The 22,534-nt window shown below is 54.1% G+C and overlaps 1 protein-coding gene across 1 annotated transcript in view; it reads right to left on the bottom strand.

Annotated features, from left to right (window-relative positions):
- PPP1R13B (protein phosphatase 1 regulatory subunit 13B) overlaps nucleotides 1-8,243 on the bottom strand; it is a 75,686-nt gene extending 67,443 nt beyond the window's left edge. Inside the window, exon 1 of the mRNA XM_037164272.2 lies at nucleotides 7,966-8,243. Coding sequence (XP_037020167.2) covers nucleotides 7,966-7,974 — 9 coding nt within the window. The 5' untranslated portion in view covers nucleotides 7,975-8,243. The remainder of the gene's footprint in view (nucleotides 1-7,965) is intronic.
- Between the last annotated feature and the right edge of the window lie 14,291 nt (nucleotides 8,244-22,534).

Raw genomic sequence — 22,534 nt, 5'->3', positions numbered from 1 at the left:
AGAACTGCAGCGCATACACAACTCTTCACAACTGGGTCCGACCTTACCTTCCATAACACACCTTCTTCATACAACAAATCAGGGAACACCAACTACGTGCTGGTCACTGGGACAGGCCCTGGTGGTAAATAGCAACTAAAGAGAGGCAGCTCCTGGCCTCAAAAAAATTACAGTGAGGACAAGAACCAGACATTGATCAGTCACACAAGCCGGTATTTAAGACTGCAACTATGCCAAGTACTGCAAAGACATGCAAGGCAAGTATCTGAAAGCAGACAGTGGCGACATACACAACCTTGTTCCTACTCGAGAAATGGCTGGATTATATCCAATTAAAAGGTGCATTTTATGGTATGTGAGGTTTTTTTCTTAAAGACGCACCAGGTTCGATGCCTCTATTGGTGGGTTTGGCCAAGGGAAAGATCACGAAAACCTTCCAGAGGAAATGAAACTCCATACAAATAACTAACACTTACTGAGCACTTACTACACAGCAGGCGCCTTTCCTTGTAATAATCCACCTGAACATCCTAACCCCCCATAAGGTTACCATTACTATCCTCAGCTTGGAGACAAGGAACTGAGGGGTCAAGTAACTTTACCCACAGCCACAGAGCCAATAAAGGGTGATGCCAGAATCCACACATAAGCCAAGTGACTCTTTCATGCTACAGTGAAATCACCTAGGCACGCCTGCTACTCATTCCTGGTTACAATACAGTAGGTAAACAGCAGCGTTTCATTTCTGCCTATAAAAAATGTCTCTCTGCATCCTTTGTCTTCACCATAGTCTGTAAGGCCCTGCCAGAGCCGACACCCCCTTTCTGACTGAATCTCCTCCAGGACACCCCCTCACATACACTGTTGGCTCCGGCCACACAGGCCTCCTGTGTGTCTCCAGTGAGCTCAGCAAGCTCTGGCCACGGGGCCTTGCATTTGCTTGAGCTTCGATCACAGTCACAACGTAGGTTGTAAATCATGATTCTGCCCAAATGTCGGTTAGTGTGTGCTCCAAGTACACTAACAAGCTACTAGCAAGATTCTGTACTGAAATGTACACTTCATTTCTTAATTTTCATCAAAACTACCTCATTTTACTAGTCTTTTATTGTTCTGCATGAAATCACAATGCAAAGATTTTCATTTTACAAAATCCAGTAACAGCAGGTTCTGCTCACCAATTACTGAATAGTATGAACAGTCAGACAGAACAGCTAGCTACTTTTGCAGCAAAATACTGGGTTGGCCAAAAAGTCCATATGGTTTTTTCCATAAAATGAAAAACATCTTTTTCATTTTCACCAATAACTTTATTGATTTGGGTATTATGAGTATGTTAGGTATCTCCTGCTATTGGCTTCTAGTGGGGAGAGGCCAGGGGCGCTGCTAAACACCTTCCCACGCATAAGACAGCCACACAGCTAGGAATTACTTGGCCAAAATGTCAACAGTACCGAGAAACTTCGCACACCACTTCTGACACATTTGGTCAGTCACAGCACCTTCTCCATATACTGCACAAATCTTTTTTTTGCATTTCAGTTGTACTTTTACCTACCTTTCTTGAAATAATAAAGCATAATATGCTGAAAATGTTACATACCTTCTTCTACCTTCAATATTAAAATGACTGCACAAAAATTCACCAATTTTGTTAAGTTTTTTTTCAATGCATGCTGATATGACAGCTATCACAATACAATCTGACAAAATTGTTTCAAATGAAATTAAAGACAACTAAGCCCTGCTGGAGCCATCATACGAAAAAAAAAAAAAAACTGAATGAACTGTCTGGCCAACCTAATAAAACAAAGCAATCAAAGCAAGAAAGTGTTCCAACAGAACGTGATCACCCCTTTCCCTCCTGGAGCCCCAGTCTGTGAGAGAGCTGTGCCAAGGGCACTTCAAGGCACCAATCCCACCAAACTTTCACAGAGAAACTACTGCCCATCCATGCAGACACACACACAAAAATGCATGCTGAAGACCAGTTATATAACTTTGACATAATAACCTGGCAATAGTTCTAGTTCCTATCCTCCTAAAAATCCTAAGTATCTCTTAAGCACATATACTGGCATACACTATTCAAAGTAGGATGCTGAAAAGGAAAAATATATTTAACATATTTACATTTAAAATAGTTTTCCCTCAAAATGGTGAAAACTCACTTTTTATGAAAATGATTCACCTTGGGGTTCTTTTGAAGAGTAAGCATCACGTGAGCTGAGCGTAAGGGGGGAAACTGAGCCAAACTCACTTTATTAGCACTGCGAGGGAACTCCCTTCAATGACTGGCACACGGGCCAGGAGCAAAGGCTCTTGAGACAGTTTGCAAACCTTGATTCACCACCGACCAGCTGGGGGGCCTGAGCCACAGTTCCTGACCTCCTGACCTCAGTCTCCACAAAAATGGAGATACCACCACAAAACCTATGACACAGTGCTCAGCACATTGATGACACATGCTATTTGCTGAATGATCGCTATTACTAAATTGCATTGTAAGAAGTTAAATAGCTGCAAAACTTTATGGTTGTACTTAATACCGTAGCCTTTAGAAGAGTTATCCATGCAGACTATTTTTAAGTCCAATAAAACTAATAATAAAAGCTTTTATATACACACCTTTGTATGTTCAAGGCTTTGCTTTTTCCTTATGAACTTCTGGGCAATCCAAAGGCTAGAAACAGTTTTATTATTTTAAGTGGTGATTTCATATTTGTCATTTTTGTTTTAAAAAATAGACTATTAAGAAAAATTTCTCCAGCCCTGGCTGGTGTAGTTCAGTGGATTGAGCGTGGGCCTGCGAACTAAGAGACTGTGGTTCGATTCCCAGTCAGGGCACATGCCTGAGTTGCAGGCCAGTTCCCAGCAGGGGACGCATGAGAGGCAACCATACATTTATTTCTCTCCCTCTCTCCTTCCCTTCCCCTCTAAAGATAAATCAATAAAATCTTTAAAAAAAGAAAAAATTATCCAGCCTTTGTGTTGTTTACTGAATTAGGCTATACGTTAAGCCCACCGAGGGATGCAATCATTAATTAACAACAATAGTGAACATCTACTCAGCGCTTCCTACCTGCTCTATCGCACGAAGACACTCCGGCAGCTTACCTGTGACAGGCTGCCGGAATAAACCAAGCATGTCAGCCTCAAGCTCTGATGTACCCCATATGAGTATTGCTGACCTTCATGAAAGTACCTGCTGTAAAGCAAAACCATACTACTGGGTAATTACTAGGACCAGCTCATTATACAGATGCGAAACCCAGGCCCACAGAGTGTAAGTCCAAAGGTCACACACTTACTAACAAGAGAGGACTAGAAGTCTCCCTACTTCCAGTTTGTTGTTTCATCAATTACATGACAGCTGTTTAAAAGAGAAAGACCTATTTCAATAATGCCAAATGTTTCAACATAGTTGGTAAGACAGTGAACACCTGAAATAGGTGAATGTTAGTCTAATGTGAGTTAAATATTGGGTTGGCCAAAAAGTCCATTATGTTTCTTTTCCGTGGCTCCAGCAGGGCTTAGTTGTCTTTAATTTCATTGGAAACCATTTTGTTAGACTGTACTGTGACAGCTATCACAGCAGCACCCATTTAAAAAAAGTTATTAAAATCGGTGAATTTTTGTGCAGCCATTTTAATATTGAAGGTAGAAGAAGGCATGCAACATTTTTGGCGTATTGTGCTTTATTATTTCAAGAAAGACAAAACCACAACTGAAATGAAAAAAAAGGTTTGTGCAGTGTAGGGAGAAGGTGCTGTGACTGGCTGAATGTGTCAAAAGTGGTTTGTGGCCCTGGCTGGTGTAGCTCAGTGGATTGAGCACGGGCCTGCGAACCAGACAATCGCAGTTCGATTCCCAGCCAGGGCACATGCCTGGGTTGCAGACCAGTTTCCTGCAGGCCAGTTCCCAGCAGGGGACAGACAAAAGGCAACCATACATTGATGTTTCTCTCCCTCTCTCCTTTCCTTCCCCTCTAAAGATAAATAAATAAAATATTTTTTTTAAAAAGTGGTTTGTGAAGTTTTTTGGCACTACTGACATTTTGGCCAATAATTCCTTGCTGTGAGGCTGTCTTATGTGTGGGAAGGTGTTCAGCAGCGCCCCTAGCCTCTCCCCACTGCAAGCCAATAGTGGGAGATACCTAACCTACTCAAAACATCCAAATCAAGGAAATGACAAAGGTGTCTTTTACTCTATAGGAAAAACTAAACAGACTTCATGGCCAACCCAATAGTCAGCACAAAGCAATGAAAGCCAGAGCCCACAGTGGGAAGGATGAATGGGCTCTCAGGACAGCAGTGAGTAGCATCGGTGAGGCACACTGTGTGATGACGTCTCCGGGGGGGTACAGAGTGCCGCTGCTAGCACAACCAGAACACTGTCACCAGAGCCTTTCTTACAAATGAGACACACTTCAGGGCCATACGACTTCCTTTACTGAAGCAGACATACCTTCGGAAGAGGAAAAGTGTCCTTAGTGACATTGCCCAGATACGCACAAAAGCGTGCCCGCAGAGGCCCGCTAGCGTGGTGGGCTAGAACACCACCTCCGTCTGCGAGGGCGTGGGTCCCGGTCGGAGAGCTTACAAGAACCAACCTAAATGAGTGAGATGACAGACCAACGTCTTTCTCTCTCTGCCTCACTCCTTCCTTGCTCTCTCTAAAATAGATAAATTTAAAAAAATATATAGCCCATTTGTTTCTTGAGAAATAATTTTCAAAATGTCATCCACTGACAAAAAGTGAACAACTACAGATACTACCACACAAAACTATTTTGATAAGGGAAAATTCTAAACTATAACTGTTTAAAAGCAGACAGTCACGGAACTCTACTTAGGGGCGAACTGAAGACTCCTACAAAGCTTTAATGTGTCTGATGAGAACAGAGTCAGATACTGTCTCATTGATTCCTACCTGAGAGCCTGGGTGCTGCAGTAAAAACCACGTGACCAATGCAAAGGCACCACAGACACTGCACACTAACTGCCAATTCTCAAATTAAAATACAGGATCTGGCACAAAAAACACACCCTCCCCCCTTAATTTTTCTAAAAATTTTATTTATTTATTTTTAGAGAAAGGAGGGAAACATCAATGTGTGGTTGCCTCTCATGGGCCCTGCACTGGGGACCTGGCCCACAATCCAGGCATATGCCCTGACTAGGAATTGAACCAGTGACCCTGTGGCTCATAGGCTGGAGCTCAATCCACTGAGCTACACCAGCCAGGGCAACCCCTTTCATTACAAAATCATAAGCATGCAATTCTGTAACATAGCAACATCACACTCAAGCGTACCCTATGACATTTTAGGTGCACTGTTCAGATTAAAACTATACATTATTACCCCCATATTATTACCCTACCAACCGCATTCGAGCAGGCCTGACTCCTGCCAAACCTGTCTACTCTGCCAGGGTGTCCGACCTTCTGGCATCTCTAGGCCACACTGGAGGAAGAGGTGTCTTGGGTCACACATTAAACACACAAACACCAAACAAAAACTAATGAGCAAAAAAAAGTTTTAAATAAGTGTATGATTTTGTGTTGGGCTGCATGCGGCCCATGGGCCACCCTGGGGTTGCCACTGAACACATATGACTACTGAGCAGCTGAAATGCGCTGGTCTGAACTGAGATGTGCTGTAAGAGTAAAACTTCAGCAATTCACACTGGATTCACACTGAATTTCAATGATTTAGTACAAAATAGTAAAATATCACATTAGCAAATGTGTCATATTGAGTATGTGTGAAAATGAGAGTATTTTTTTATGAGTTAATAAAAGATATTTTAAAATGCCACCTTTCATAGGTAGTTACTAGAAAACTTAAAGTTGAGTTTGTGTGGCTCACGGGACATCCCTACTGGAAGTGCTGCTCTCCGCAAACTGCGGTCCAGTTTTGCTTTGACGATTCACCAGTATGGGAAACACAAAATATACAACAAAGGAAGAAAACCTTATTTCTATCTCGCATATGCAGTTTAAAATAGTATCAAGTAAGAATCACATGTTACTTAAGCTTCTATCAAATTTACAATCAACCCTGCCAGTGTTAGCAGAGGAAGGAGTCAATCCTACAAGTAGTATTTTTAGGGGTCAAGAAGGAAACACAAAGTTAAAGGCCCCAAAGAGGGACTAAGAGAAATACCATCTGTTTCTAGAAGGCATTTTAAAACAAAAGCAGTGCACTTTAAATAGTTAACATGCTGTATGTTTTTTAAAGGCAGTATTTGATTATTTTGACTATCGTGAAGAAATTACCCAAATGCTAGATAAGCAAAGTCCTGTAAAAAGGAAGCCTGGTGAGGCGGGGACTAGAAACGCTAACCATATGGTATAGAGGTAAAATCTGAATGTACCATATGGAAAATATAACCAAGTCTTTTTTAACAGTATTCAGATTTAAACATTACATAACGATAAAAGCAGTCAGAACTTTGTAAATACCCTTCAACATTATTGCGGTATCAACATAACACATCAGTCCCCTATTACAGGTCTAACTGAAACTGCTTTCAGAATACAGCCGGTGAGACCGGGGCAGGAAGTTTCCAAGCACCTTATCTCGCAGAGGTTAAAACAGGAGTTGACACTTCAGGGCCACGCTGGCAAGAAGAAGCATCTGCGTGGCACTCGGTTTGACAGGCCCCTCGGGACACATCACCCTGTCTGACTGCAGGGACCGCCCAGGGCCACCATCACGTTTCCATCCCCACGGAACTCCTGCTGGGAGGCCTTGCCTCGTTCAAGGTCACCAGAGCTAAAAAGGAGCAGAACCAGTACTGACTCCGAATCTTCTGATGCGCATCCAGTTCCTCTCCACGACAAGAGCTCGCGGAAAACCAAGGGTCCAGGGACACAACCCAGCCTGAGGCCGAAGAAGCACCTAAGGCTCAGCCAGGTGAGACCCTAAGGGGCGGCGCACAGGATGCGCCGGAATCCGCTCGGAGGGGCGAGGAGGTCGCCCAGGGAGGAAAGGACTCGGGGGCAGCCAGCCTCAGCGTCCTCTGGCGCCGCACGGCGGAACACTGCGCCGGCAGAACGCGCTCGAGCTTCTCCCCGCAGAGTCTGCGGGTTAAAGGACGACTGCGTTGCTATTCACTACAAATGCGTCTGAGAATTTTGCTCGGTGCACCGGCTCTCGGAAGGCCCGCCCGTCCCTCCGGGCAGCACCCGCGCCGCATTTTTCCCAGGGTCCCCGCATTTAGCTCACAGAGGCCGGACCCGAACAGTATCACTCGGCGACGCGGCTTGCAGAGGACGGCGGGCGGACGGACGTCCGGGGTCTCGCGCCTGGCGGGGCGCCCGCACCCCGGGGGCCGGACAAAGGCGGCGCCGGGAGCCCCCCTCCGCCCCCGCGCACCGCAGACGCGGGACCCGGCGCTCCCGGCGGCTCTGCAGCCCCATCCCCGAGCCGGCTCACGGCAGGGCTGCGGGCTGCGGGCAGCGGCGGCTCCGGGGCGCGAACACCACACAGGGGCCCGAGCCACCGAGAGCCGGAATGCGTGCCCAGCGAACCGCAGGCGAGGGCGCCCGCGTCGCCCGCCGCGGACCCGGCGAGCACCACGCGCCCACGGCCTCGCGGCTCCCACCCGCCTGGACGGACGGAAAATGAGGGGCTCCGATTTCACGCTCTGCCGCCCCTCCCCGGCAGGAAGGGCTGCGGCCGACGGAGCGCCGGCCGGGGTCCGCGCGGCGCGGGGCGGCCCGCCCGCGTCCCCGCCCCCTCCCGGACCTCGGACCCCCGCCCCCCGCGCGACCCGCGCTGACAGCCCGGCGCGCCCCCACCTGCCCGCCCGGGGGTCGTCGGGCCCGGCGCGCCCGCCAGGCTACTTCCTTCCCCGCCCGCCCGGCCGGCCTTGCGCCGGGCCCCAGGCGGAGAGCGCGGGAGGAAGGAGGCTTGGCCGGCGGCCCGCGGAGGAAGCCGTGCCCGCCCGCACTCACCGGCATCATCGCGACGCGGGTCCGCGACGCCCTCCGCCGCCTGACAGGACGCTCGGCGCCGCGCCCGCCGCTCCGGCCGCCCTCACAGGCCGCGCGCCGCCGCCGCACTCTTGGGCCCTCAGCGGCGAGGCGGCGGCTGCGGCGGGCTGCGGAGCCTGGCCGGCCTGTCGGAGCCGACGGCGCGCTGCGTCGCTGCTCTGAGACCCACCGCCGCCGCCGCCGCCGCCTCCGCCCGAACACCTCCCGCCGCCCGCCTGCCCGCCCGCGGGCTCTCTCCTCAGCCCCTGCTGGCCCCGCCCCCAGCGCGTCGCCCCGCACGGGGCCATCCGCCCCCTCCGATTGGCCCGACGGGGTGGGGGTGGGGCGGAGTCTTTAGGCCACGCCCATCTAAGCTCGCTCTCGGCGGCGGCCAGGTGCGAGCGCGCTCGTGAGCGTCCGCGCTCCCGCGGGGGAGGGACGGAAACTTGGCCCGTGCCACGCCGGGCGTGTCGGCCTGTGGGCCGGGGTCCGCGCAGGACAGAGACCCCGGACTCTCTGAAGCCCTGAGCATGGGAAAACAGAGGCCCAGAGAGGGAAGGGCCCGGCCGGGACCCCGCAGCAAATCACACCAAGGCCAGGACTCGAACCGCGGGCTCCAAAAGGCTGGGGTGGGCGGGACCCACCGCGCCTGACAGCGGCCTGACCCCGCTTCTCCCCGCGCCGGGTGGGGCTGCGGGCGAGGGGCGTGGGTGCTCCCGGTACCGTCCGAGTTATCCGGCGCCGCAATGCTCAGGATGTACCCACGAACGCGCCTGGCGCTCCGGCCCCAGGACAGCTGACTTCCCCCAACCCCGGGTCTTCTTGGGCCTCCCCGCGCCTTGCTCCTTAGGCCAGAGGGCCTTCCAGGACCCGTCTCCGCTCTTCAATTCAGCCTTGGCATCTCACCTAGGCGCACTTGCGCCCGACCTAGACTGCCTGTGTCCACCCGTGCCAGTAACCTTCGTGGCTCCAGCGTCCCAGGGCAGGGTCCAGCCCTCCTCTTCAGGCTCCAGGTCTGTCCTTACAGCCTTGTCTCTGGTGACACCCTTTCCTCTGGCCTGCATGCCTGAGTGACGGAGCGCTGGGCAGGATCGCCCCTGTGTCCAGAGCCTAGCGCGTGGCATGGAGCAGGCCCTAGGAAAGGCTGACCAGCGGGCAGACATCCCTCTGTGCCCTCCACACTGTACCAGTCACTCAGAAACCTCAGAAAGATGAGTCTGTGCCCTGTGTACTCCACGGTACCACTGACACGTCCGCAAGCACCCAGAACGCGGAGGTCTGTGTATGGTCCCAAACACCAAAGGGCCATGAACCACCTTGGAAAGGGCCCTGCTCCTGGGAGAGGAACAGGTGGTGGTCAGGGTTCCTCTGTAGCCCGTCAGCCCCTCCCTGAGGGTCCAGGCTGCTGGATGGAGCTGGGAGCAAAGAGGGAGGAGGCCAGGCAGAAGCCACTGTCCTCGAAAGCCCCTCGTCTTCAGGGCTGTGGTGTGTGTGCACGCGTGCGTGTTAGTGGCTGAGAGTGTAGACTTTCTGGTGAGACATACCCTCACCGTATGACCTTAGACCAGCTACACCGTGCGTATCTCACTCTGCCATCTGGGTAATAGTAGTGCCTGCCTCCTGGGATTTGGGGATCACAGGAGTGACGTATGAAAATCTCCTAGCACAGCATAGTAGCTGCCCCATTAATAGCAGTTTTCTGTAGTTGTGCAGCCATGAGTAAGCAGGCTGCGAGTACAGGTGTGCCTGGGGGAAGGGCCACCCAGGGATTCTTGAATTCCTGTGCTCAGGGCACCGGCTGCTAACACCATCCCTTCTGCGAGCAGGGTTTGGACAGCAGAAGCCGTAGGTGACAGGAGACCCTAGGCAGGAGCCCAGAGGCCCAGGCTCTGGGTCCAGCTCTGCTTCTGACTCCCTATGTGGCCCTAGGGACTTGCACCCCTTCTTGGGTCTCAGCTTCCCCATCTGTAACCAGAGAAGGGTTGGATTCTCTGACCCCCAGGAGAGTGTTCAAGCTCTGACATGTTCATGTTCATGAGGCCTGTAAGAGGCCCACTAAGTGGTGAAGGGGCTCCTGTCTGTCACCACCCCACTAAGCCAGGCAAGTGTCAGGAAGCTGCAGAGAAATGCCACGTGGGGTGAAGTGATCAAAATGAGCCCTCTCTCCTTGGCCATTGGGTCCTACCTTTGCCTGTAGGACTCGTGCTCACAGACGGTGGCAGCTGCCCCCCCTCACATCACGATCCCCTCTGCTCTCCAGGCAAGCACCCATTTGAGACCAGGCTGATCCGAGGCTCCCCCGGAGGCTCTCCCGTCGGGCCTGCTCCTCCCTGTCACCCTGCTGCAAACACCTGGCAGCAGGCCCTATCTGCTGGTATCTAGACCAAGGTGGTGTTTGTAAGTGCCCTGCCTGCTCTGACCTCCTCCACGCCCAAACCGCCCCACACACAGCCATAATTAGGTCACACATACATACTCCTGCCCTGCAAAGCTTCCCGGTGCCTCCCTATCCCCCAGACTACAGCTCACAAGGGGCCCTTCAGGAGGCACCATCGATGGGGGCCTAGGAACGTAGGGTGCTGGGAGACGCCCGCATTGTTCAGAGATCCATGTGTGCCTGTTTAGGTGTCTGGAATCTACTTTAAACAGCTCGGCAAAGGGAGAGAGTGTGAGTCAGGGAGAGCGTGCCAAAGTGCGTGCAGCAGAATCTCGACAGTCGTTAAACATGGGTGACGGGTGTGAGGTACATTGTGTTTTTCCCTCCACTTCGTATATTTGAACTATTCTATATTAAAATTTATTTCCTTTATGTTTAAAGGAAAAATAGAAGGCCATTTCAGGAGAAAAATCTGTACAGATTCATGTTTGCGTAAAGGAATTCTTGAAGGGTCCACAGACTACTAATAAAGCAATGACTAGAGGCAGGAATAAAAGCTGTGTAGATAAGAGACAGAATCTGGAATGCTACTTTGCAATATTCTTAAAAATGAACCTTATTTTTAGAACCATTTTTAGATTTACAGAAAAACTGCAAAGATGATACAGAGTTCCAATATTACCTGTCCCTGCCCTGTTCCCTATTACTGACATGGTATATTCATTACAACTAAAGAACACCGAATCATTGTCATTGTGTTGGCCAAAAAGTCCAATACACTTTTTCTGTAAAATAAAAAACACATTTTTCATTTCCACCAGTAACTTTATTGATCTGGATATTCTGATTATGTCGGCTCTCTCCTTCCAGCAGGGAGAGGCCAGGGGCGCTGCTGAACACCTTCCCATGCATGAGACTGCCCCACAGCAAAGGATTATTTGGCCGAAATGTCAATAGTATCAAAAAACTTCACAAACCACTTCTGACATGTTCAATCAGTAGCAGAACCTTCTCCCTACACTGCACAACTTTTTAAATGCATTTCAGTTGCGTTTTTACCTTTCTCGAAATAATAAAGCACAATACACCAAAAATGTTGCATGCTTTCTTCCACCTTCAATATTAAAATGGCTGCACAAAAATTCACCAATAACTTTTTTTAAATGCGTGCTGCTGTGACAGCTGTCACAATACAGTCTAACAAAATGGTTTCCAAGAAATTAAAGACAACTAAGCCCTGCTGGAGCCATGGAAAAGAAACATAATGGACTTTGGGGCCAGCCCAATATGAAGTCCAGTTGACAGTTTACTCAGACTTCCATACCTTTCCTCAGTGTCCTTTGTTCCCGGGCCCCACCTGGGATGTGACAGTACATTCGGCGGCCGGGCCCCTTCCGCTCCTCTGGGCCGTACCAGCGTCCCAGGTTTTCCCTGGTTTCTCCGACCCGGACAGCTCTGAGGAGGACTCCAGGCGTTTTGTACAACGTTCCTCACTTGAGACTTATCCCATGGTTTTGTCGGGATTAAGGCGGTGGGTTGTTCAGTTTCATTTCGTTTTTGGGATACAACAGAGAAAAACGCTACCTTCATCACATCCCACGAAGGGTGCACTCAACCTGATGTATCGCCGTTGCTGTTGACCATGATCACCTGGTCATTCTTACCTCCTACGTTTGATTTTGAACCGGGTGAATATACTATCTGAAGTTAAAACATAAAAAACGTAAGAACTATGTTAATTTTCTAGGGCTGCCAAAACACAAGAGATTAAAGACTGGGCAGCTTCAACAACAGAGTTTATTTTCTCAGAACTCTGGAGGCTGGAAGTCCCAGGACAAGGTGCCAGCAGTCCTGGGTTCCTCTGCGGCCTCTCTCCTTGGTTTGAGGGTGGTCGCCCTCTTGCAGGTTCTTCATGGGGTCTTTTCTCCACACGCACCTCCCTTGTGTCCATCTCTCTTTATAAGAACACCAGGCACACTGGCGTAAGGCACACCTGTAAGACCTTTGTCCAACCTCAGTTACCTCTTTAGAGGTCCTACTTCCAAATGCAGTCACTTTCGGAGGTACAGTAGGGGGTTAGGACTTCCACATATGGATCTTGGAGGGGACACAATTCAGTCCCTAACAAGACCCTTTTTAGCGGGGGACCCAATCTACCTTTTCAAGTTCATCACCCATGCCCCCAGCACCCCACACCTAGATCTTATACCCCAGTCATCCAAAACCCTGGCCACTCCCTCGTCCTTGTCACTCTCCTCCCTGTGCCTGAAAGAGCACTGTCATCTTCCTCAAGAAGTACTACCCTGTTCTTGTCCCAATTCACATCCTTCCTCTTCTTTAAGGGTATCCCAGATCCCCCCAGGACTCATCTCTACTGCCTTCTTCCAGGCTGAGTCCTGGGTCACTTGTCACAACCTGCCACCTTAGACCTGGCAACACACCTGTTCCCCTAGGGGCCAGCAAGCCTGCTCAGGGAACAAGTGTTGACTGAGTTTCTCCTGTGTCTCCGGCACCGGCCCAGGCCCTGGCCACACGACTTCAAACAACGCAGACAAGGTCCCTGTGCTCTTGGAGCTTGCATTCTGGTCAGGGAAAAAGGTGATAAAACACAAAGAAAGTAACTTCAGACAGTGGTGTGTGTACTAAAAAAATAATAGAGCCATACAATATGACAGAGACAGCTGCTTTTGCCAAAGGGTAACATTGGAGTTGGAACCGCATACCTAGCAGCCAGGTGCACCCATGCTTGTGTGTTGGGGGAGGGGGAGGGACAGTGGGCTCACAGGCAGGGCAGGGAGAGAGTGCAGGGAAGCGAGGCCTGGGCTGGGTGTGTGCGCACCACGATCGGTCTGGGTTTTACTTTGGCGGTTTTCCAGGGGAGTGGAGAGAGCTGACCTGTTTTCCAGTGCCCAGTGGGCACTGTGGGGAGGCTGGCTGGCATGGGGAGGAAGAAGGGAGGCCCTTTAGGAGTGGAGGTGGTGAGTGTGGGGAAGGGATCCCATTTAGGTTGTGCTTTGAGGAGTGAGACTCGGGGAGAAGAGAAAGGAAAAACCCAGAATGGCCCCCAGGATTCTGCCCAGGGCTGGGGGAGGGAGGTGTGGCCCAGGCTGCTGGGCATCCACAGAGCCCCCAGCATGCCTAGTGAGCTAGGGACATGCCCAGTGTGGCTGTCCTGCTGTGCCTGGCCTGCCTCCAGAGGGACAGGACCCCCTTTCACAGTCCAGTCTGGGCCCCTGCCCCATCCTGCTGTCCATCATCCAGCACTGAGGCCAGACGCTGGCCACACCCAGGGCCTCTCTGCCCACCACCCCCAGCTGCTTCTCCTCCTGCTCCTCCCCAGCCAGCGTCACCTTGGTCACTCTAGTTCCCTACAGACTGAAGGACCTTTCTAAAGTGAAAATCGGACATGGCCATGGCCCTAGTGGGACCCCTACGTGGCTCCCCACAGCTCTCAGGGGCCAGGGGGCCAGGTAGTTAGACCCCTGGGGCTTAGGCCTCTTGCTCCCCAGCCCCGGGCCTCCCATCCCTGCCAGACAGCCCTCCACCCCACAATCCCGATGCTCCCATTTCCCTGAGTGTGGGGGTGGGGCCAGTGGGGACGCGGGCTCCTGTTCCGCCCCCGCAGTTCCCGGGAAACCTGTTTCCCCAAGCGTTGGCTGCGAACCAGTTGCGGTTCCATTAGCTCCTCCGGGGCATTAAGTAATAATGTTGGACTCAAGGTTGGAGAACTGGGTGTGAGTGAACACAGCCAGCGATCTGCTCTTTGGGTTCTGGTTGGCCGCGCCGCCCTGGGTCCCCGGCGGCCCGCACGCAATCGTGGCAGAAGGACGCTCGCTGAGCGCTGACTCTGTGCCGCCACCGGAGGAAATGCAGCTGAAAACCGAGCGACCCACACGGGCCTGGGGCGGCGGGCGCAGGGTCGCAGCCCCGGGATGCGTGCGGCCTGTGGAGGAGGGGCGGCGTGGCCTGGACGCAGCAGGGCTCAGCTCACCCTGCGGGGACGCCCTGAGGCAGTTCTCTGCAGCCCAGCTAGGTCTCATCACGTGCCCCGGCCTTCGCTCCACGGCCAGGACTCGAACCTAGTGGACCAGGTCATTGGCCGCGGTGGTGGTGCCAAGCGAGCTCCTCCCTGTCCCGAGGCGTCCTGCAGGCTCCCGGGATCCCCGGCTCCGCCCTTTTGGGCGGGGCGTCGGGCGTGGGGGCGGGGCCTATAGCCTTGGGAGAATCTGTGGTGCACGCAGAGCGGATTCTGGCCTGCGGCCTAAAACCTCAGGCTCCCTTCCTCCGAGGATCCGCCCTGGGGCCTGGGGGCGGGGTGGGGGGAGGGCGTGGAGACCCACCTGTGCTGGGTCCGGACGCGCATTGATTCGCCCATTTCTGACCTTTACTGTGACCGTGGTGCCAGACTTGGAGGTCGCAGACCCTGCCCGGGGAGGCTTGTTGGAGGTGGTGGCAGAACGCGACTTGGCCCCAGGTCGTTTGTCCTCCCCAAGCCTCCCACCTCGGGCACCTCCTTCCGGCGCTCCGCTGTAGCGCGTCTTCGAGACCATCCCGCGCAGCTGCAGTGCTGGTCCGGATCAGCCCTCCCTCCCCCAGCGCTCGGACACTTCAGGTGCTTCCAGTTTCCGCCATTATTCATGCCACTGTCACATCATTCAGGGTCCCGTGGGAAAACAGATGGCTTCCGCAAATTAGGGAAATTCCAGGAGGGTTATTTTCAAAGCAGGACTGCCTACAGAGGGGGCGGGATGGGGGCAGGGGAGCCGCAGAGAGAGCACAAGACTCCAGGGCCAGCACAGGTGACAGCTACCACCACCAGGGCTGGAAGCAGGTGAGAGAGGAAGTCTCTGACAAACGATAGAAGAGTCACCAAGAGGTGGCCCGACCCCGACAGCGTTAACTTTCGGTTAGGTGACACAGGCTGTCCAAGGCCACCCCACAGGGAGAAGCCAGATCTGTCTTCTGACCTCCCACAGGGCACTTCTCTGTGCAAAGCCCCCGGGGTGCGGAGGACTGGGAAGTGTGGAGGCAGTGAGGGGACAGGGGCCTGCGCAGGTGCAGAGGCAAGATTCGGACAGTTGTGACTCTGCACACGTCTTGCTTTATTTATGAGTTCAGCATCCATTCTGCAATAGCTAATTGCATATTTTGTAACTAGAAGTTAACAGAATGTGCTTCCACATAGCATTGCACCTGGGACCGTGGGCTGTGGAGCTAGACCACCTGCTACTTAGTTCTAGAGCCTGGGTAATTTGGGGCAAGTTACACAACTTGTCTCAGTCTGCTCATCTGTCTTATGGGGGTATTTACAGGGCCCGCCTCAAAAGATTTTTGTCTGGATGGTATAAAATGATAGGTTGGTACACACTGAATGCCACGTAGCCCTGTTACCCTGCACTGGGTGAGACACTGCTGCCAGGTGGGGAGGGTCCCCGGTCTCCAGAGACACTGTGGTCACCAGATGACCTGCAGCCAGGTGCCCCGGCAGGCCAGCCTGCCCTTGAAACTCCCCTCCCGCTGAAGAGCGGCGCGTCCTCTCTCTGGCTCATCCCCCTCATCCTCCTCCGCACAGATGCACAGGCAGGGACACGAGCTGGAACAGGGAGATCTGTTCTTCTTGCTGAAAACAAAGGAGGCAGCTGGTGGGGGGGCCCCTCTTGGTGCTCAGAGATAGTGTAACTGCTGCTGTTTGTCCTGGGGTGCCTGAGACGCTTCTGGACAAATCCAGGGCACTGCTCCCAAGTGAAGGAGGACGATGCTGGACCTGCCTCCGAGGGACTCTGAAGGGAAATCGTCCATCTCTAAGCTTGCCTGCTTAACCAGGCAGGCGGCTCAGCGGAATGAGTGGGAAGAAGCCGCCCAGGCCATCTGGAGCCCGCGGGGGGATGCTGGTCTGGACCACGGGTCTGTCTGGGCCAGAAGGGGGGGTTCACACGCGGTCACACTCTCACACACCACCTGGTGCGGATGGCAGTGCAGCACTTGCTTCTGGTCCCCTTGGGACTGGCTTCTACTCTTTGTGTGTGACGTAGTGATGGGTGGGAGTCAGCAAGGCCCGCTCCACATTCCGTCTCAACCAAACGTGCAAAAACAACCCTGTACAGACAGAGTGCCTGGCTTTCTCCGTGTTTAAAATCCATTCTCGTTTTTATCAAAATCACCCACAGACTTGATTTTTATCCAGACAAACAGTATGCAAAGGCTTCTGATGAGGCAGCAGGCCCAGGCCCGTCCCCGAGTCACACCCTGGGGCCCGTCCCTTTCAGTTTCTGCTGTGGTGTGGTGCGCGTGCGTGTGTCACCTTCCTCTTTGTAAGTGGTGCCTTACACTGCTGTGTCTTGAGTTTTCAACTCGAGACATCATGACTGATGGTAGCAGCCTTACGCGCCCTCTCCCGACACATCTTTTCCCTTTTCACGCACACTCACGTCTATGTTTGGTCTGGACAGTGTGTAGGACCCATTGTTGTGTACGTGTGAACACGGCTCACTGCTGAGCCAAGGAGTGTGCAAGACTAGTCTGCTGTAGCAGGTGTGTTATGAGCGAGAACAAGCTCCCAGGTGGCTGGTAGGCAGGGGTGAGCTGGCAATGTAACCCAGAAGTCAAATTATTCGTGACAGTCTTCTCCGGACGGACTTCCGATTCATGATTGGAAGCCATCGGAAAAAGCAGTCCCACTGTTAAAAAGAGGGCTTTCACGATACATGAAGGCCTTAAAAATAGGCTCAAAAGTCCCACGGAAAAGCGTCCCCTCAGGGCGAGGGTGGCGTGGTGTCAAACCACTCCCTCCCACCAACCCCGTTCAGTCCTCCCGGGCAAGCTGAGCCTGCAGATGAGGAAACCGCAAAGAATTCCCTCAGATTAGGACAATTCGCTTGCTTTTTATTGTGTCGTCAGGGAAGGCTCCCTCTAGACTGTGCTTCTGCTGTTGACAAGACCGGTCTCTTTCAGAGGTGAGTCTCTCCGAGGGTCACCCTCTCCCTGGAGGAAGCAAAAGCCTGAAGGCCAAGTCTGCCAAGGAGGGACCCGCCGTGACTGTAGGTGCTAGTGTCCGAGGGGAAGTGCCTGTTGGCACCTGTGTTAGAATCTTTGTTGTTTTCGGTCAGTCTCTGGGTGCAACGCTCTAAGGTGCAAGACACGACGATCTCATAAAGGACTTGCATCCAGAATATGTAAAGAGCTCTTATAACTCAACAGTAAGACAAACAACCTAATAAAAATGAGCAGAAGGCTTGAAGAGACACTTCAGCAAACACATGGATGGATGACATATGAGCACAGGAAAGGGGCAGTGGTCATCATCAGCAAGACGGCATCACACACCTGCTTAAGGGCTAGCGTGGAGAAGGCTGCGGTGTCCCGCGGTGTCCTGCGCTGCCCTGCGCTGCCCGGGAGGCGGGGCACCCGGAAGTCCTGCCCCACTGGTGACAGTCCACCCTGGCTCAGCCCCTTTGGGATGCAATTTGGTATTTTCTTTTTCTACTTTTTTAAAACTTTTTTTAAATTGTTGTTCAAGTACAGTTTTCTGCCTTTTCCCTGCACCCCTCCCCCCTTTTTTTTACTTTTTAAAAAACCAACAATTTTGAGAGAGAGAGAGGAAGGGGGGCAAAGAAACTCGGATGCGAAAGAGAAGCATTCATCAGTTGCTGCCTGCATGTGCCCTGACCGGGAAACAAACCCGCAACCTTTCGGTGATGCTTCAGCCAACTAAGCCACACCAGCCAGGGCTCTGGGAGTTTTTCCTAAAATTCTCTTTGATAACGTAATGTCTTCTGTTTTCTATTGTTTTGTTTCTGCAGAGTCCCTGGCATTCAGATGTCGGGCCTCCATTCAGTCTCTCAACTCCCCCCCCCCCCCTCTCTCTCTCTGTGTCTGAAAGATTTCCTTGGTTTGGGGAAACGACCACAAGACAACCTGATCCACGTCCACGTTTTAAACGCTGGTTATGCATCCACGGGCCCCAACGCCACATCGCCAGCCTGGATTTGCCCCCTGAATCCATGTCCCCCTATCCGGCCACCTTCTCAGCATGTCCGCCACCAAACCCCTGGTTTCTAACTCCCTGGGTCACAGCCCCTAAAAGATAACCACACCCGAATCCGCAGAACCTACGGCTGTTACCTTGTACGGCAAAAAAAGACTTGCAGGTGTGATAGGTTAAGGGGGTTGAGACGGGAGCCAAGTCTAAATTATCCAGGTGGCTTCTACAGGTAATCACAAGTCCTTACGAAAGGTAGGCCAGCCCTGGCTGGTGTGGTTCAGTGGCCTGAGCTCCAGCCTGTGGACCCAAGGGGCTCCGGTTCAGTTCCCAGTCAGGGCACATGCCCGGGTTGCCGGCCAGGTTCTCGGTTGGCTGATACCTGTCTCTCTTCCCACATCCGACGTCTCTCTCCCTGTGGTCCTCCCTTCCTTCCCCTCTCTCTATAAGCCAATAGATAAAATCTTAAAAAATAAAATAAAATCAGTAAGATTATTTCTCTCTCTTCAGACACTCTCCCTGGCTCCCCACCTGCCTGTGTGGCCAGGAAGGGGGCACACAGAAAGGGCCCTCACAGGCCCACTTGAGGTAACCCCCCGGGGCAGCCTTTTGAAGCAAGTCACACCCACCCTCGGGGGAGCACGTCCTGCCCCCTGTCCTGCGATCCATGCCCGCTGTGCTTTTCCCACCTCCCGGTGGTCTTCCTTGCCTCCCTCCGTCACTGCAGTGGAATGAAAGGGGCTGCAAGCTGTTATTCTGCAGGCACTTGAGCGCTTGCTCCTTCACCTGCCATTGCTGAGGCTGTCCCTCCCTGCGCCCAACCCGGCCCACTATTTGCCCGGCCCACTATGTGCCAGCTTCAATGTTCCCTGCAGCACTCCAGATGGTGTTCCACACGGGTTTGGTGTGTGTGTGTTTTTTTAAGTACATTTATTAGAGCTGGGGGCTGTGAAACCAGGAAGGGTTGGGGCAGAATCGGCAGCAGGAGAGCCCAGGCGGGGCTGCCCTGTCTGCCTGGGAAATCAGAGAAAAGGGGCCTTGGGGACAGGTCAAGGGATTAGCTCCGGAGGAGCCTCCTCTGCCCACTGCGCCCCCGGTTGCAAGTCCTATGGGGTCCCTTGGAGTTTAGGAGATGCGTGCCTGTGGGGGACAGGGGGAGGGAAAGGCGGGGCGTGCTTTGGGGAGAGGGAGCACCTACTCAGACTTTAAAGTCTGTCCCTTACTGCCAGAGCAGGCGCTCCGTGAGGGAGAAATCTCCCCAGTGACCAGCACATGGTAGGTGCCTAAGGAGCACACTGGGTGGACAGGTGGACGAGGGAGTGAGCAGGTGAGCGAGGGACGACTGGCTTTCTTCCTCGGACCCGGCATCTCCTCCTCCTGCTGCCTGTCACCTTCAAAACCGGTGCCAGAAGTGGGTGCGCTTGGGCTCTCTGCTGCCCTGTCCCCTTGCTGCCAGCCCCGCACTGCAGCCGCAGCCACCAGCTGCCGCCCGCCCAGCCGGCGCCTTCCATTTCCTGGCCCCCTTCCTCCTTCCTGGCACTTTTCAACTCAGGGAGTCTGGGACCCTCGGACGAAGGGACTGCAACTGCCACTCCTACTTTTAGGTGAGTGAGTAGAGTCAGAGAGGTTGAGCATCTTGCCCAAGACCACACAGCTGCTGAGCGCAGGGCAAGGCCTTGAACCTGAGTTGCGTGGCTCTAGCAGCTCTCGTGCCCCTGGCTGGGTGGGCGTCCAGGTCCCAGAAGGCTGAGGGGGAGCTCGGAGTTGTTTCTGGGACCAGGCTGTAGGGCGGGCTGAGCCGAGAGCCAAGTGCTTCGGGGGCTGTGACTGGGACGCGCTGTCCTTCCTGGGGCTTCCAGACCCTTGGCCTCCAGCTGGGCAGAGGCCTCACAGGCACCTGGGCAGCAGTACAGGCCCTGGGAGAGGGGCAGTGCAGGGACCTTCATCCCGGAAGGTGACAGGCCATACTTAGCAGTGACAGGTGCCGGCCATTCAGGTTCCAATAGCCAGGACCACCTGGCAGGGCTCTGAGGAGGGGCTGGGCTAGACCTGGCGGAGTGGCGAGGGGCTCAGTGCTGGAGAGACACCGGGAGGGGCCCTGCCTGGCGGAGGCCTTCCCGACAACTCCTGCTGCCCCCTGACCTCCCCGAAGGTCACGTGTGGACTTGCCCGTAGCGAGGAGCTGCAGCCAGTCTAGGCCCAGCCCTCTGGGGCGCTTCTACACATAGAAGCTTAACCTCTGCACAGCCTCTGGCAACGGAGTGCGGCCGTCATCCCACTTGGAGGACGAGGAAACTGAGGCCCAGAGAGGACTGACGACCTCAGCAGGCTGGGTGGGGCGGCGCCCTCAGCCCCCACGGGCAGCTCAGCTGTGTCTGCTGTCCCACCATCCACGAGCCCTTTCCTGAGGCCCAGCCCCAGGAGTGGCTGCAGTGCCAGGTGGGAGGCGGGGCTGCAGACAGCAGTCTCGCCGGGGCCTGTTGGCCTGGAACACAATCCACCTGGTTAGTTGTTGGACTCAGATTTCTCATCTCCGAGGCCGGGTGTCTCCTGCGCTGGCCAGCTGGGGGGAGTCCATGGAGCCGGCTCCTGGGGACCCCCCTGCAGTGGCGCCCCTGGGCCCCGCCCGCGGCCTTCCTAGCTGGAGGCCACGGACGAAGCTCACTCCTGGGGGGCAGCAGTGCTGTGCCGGGGGCCAGCCTTGCAGGCAAACAGAAGCGGGGCCTCCTTGGTGCCCCTCCAGAAGTGCCCTGCTGGTGACCTGAGAGGTCCCGTGTACGAAAGGGGTCGGGGTCCCTGCTCCCTACTGCCCCCGGCTCCTGATTCCCTAGGTCCATTCTAGCTCCTCAGGACTGACCCTGCCCCTCAGGCCTCTCCCGGTCACCCTTTCTCCCACCTCCCTACCAGGTGCCTTTACTCCTGGCACCTGACCCCAGGGTGCCCTTGGCTCCATCTTTGGTTAGAACTTCTGGTTTTCAAGGCCCAGCTCGGATACTCCCTCCTCTGCCCTGGTCCCTGAACCTTCTCATTTTGTCTACTGCAGGCACTGAGCCGCCCACTTCCCAGCCTTTATCTCCTGGAATCCCATCAACAACCAGACACAGCCTCGGGGAGCTCAGCTTTGCCTCCACTTCCTGCTCCCAAACCCTGGGCAGGCCACCGAGAAGGGCGTGGGCTGGGCCCTGCTCCTCTCTCCTGGGAGGCCGCCCAGAGCTTCACCGCGCAGTCTCTCTTGGACTGGCTCCCCAGGGATGCAGGGAGGGGTCCTGGGCACTCTGCCCCTTCCCAGTCCCCGGGGGCACACTCCCGTCCCACCCAGGCTTGGGCCACCCTGCATGGCTGCTCTCTGACAGTGAGTGACTTGCACCACTCTGACCTTCCTCCTTCTCCTCTCTGAACTGACGATGACAGGACTTACCTGAAGGCCCAGGTGTTGCAATGAGTCAGGCCTTTGTAACTTAATAGGCTTCATACCTACAGGTAGGTAGTTACCAGTAGCTGCTCCTAATGATAACCGATCTGTTCAACAACCAGGCGGTGGGCGAGCCCAGTGATGGCCTGGGGATGAGGGAGGTGAGGCAGCGTCACCACCCTGCCCTCTCCTTCCCTCTTCCCTGTCGACTGTCCCCTACACCACCTTCCTAGCACGCATTTGTCCCTCCACGGGGCCTGCACTCTTCTGTGACCCTACCACTCCATAAGGGCCTGGTACCCAGAAGGGCACGGGGTGGGGTTAGGGCGAGGAAGGGTCTCGGAAATCTTCCACTCGCTCTCACTTTACGGACGGAAAGCCGAGGCCCTGGGAAGTCGGCTGCAGGCCCCAGGACACAGTGAAGTGGGGCAGCACCAGGCGGCCACAAGCCAAGCCAGGGACCTTAAACCAGGTCTTCGGTTTGATCTCAGGCGGGGATCTGGGTTCCGGAAGGCTCCAAGGGCTGCAGTTACAGGCCAGTTTTCAGGCCAGTGTGCAGGGCATCCTGGGGACACAGCCGCACGCTGGCCTGCGCCTGCCCCGACCAGAGCTTGGGTGTCTGGGTGTCCACAGCACCCTGGGCAGCTAGGGTGCCGGGTTGGGTGAGCCACACTCCAGAAAGGGATTTTGGGAAAGTGCTCTGCTGGGTCTCCAAGGAAAGGGACAGGGTCCCAAATGGCTATAGTGGCACGAGTCATCCCCAGGCATCCTGGGGCGAGCACTG

This window comes from Artibeus jamaicensis, unplaced genomic scaffold (assembly GCF_021234435.1).
Source record: "Artibeus jamaicensis isolate MK-2021 breed Jamaican fruit bat unplaced genomic scaffold, CSHL_Jam_final contig_444, whole genome shotgun sequence".
Taxonomy (NCBI): domain Eukaryota; kingdom Metazoa; phylum Chordata; class Mammalia; order Chiroptera; family Phyllostomidae; genus Artibeus; species Artibeus jamaicensis.
The sequence above is the reverse complement of the archived record's forward strand: the minus strand, read 5'-3'. Positions and strand labels throughout refer to the sequence as shown.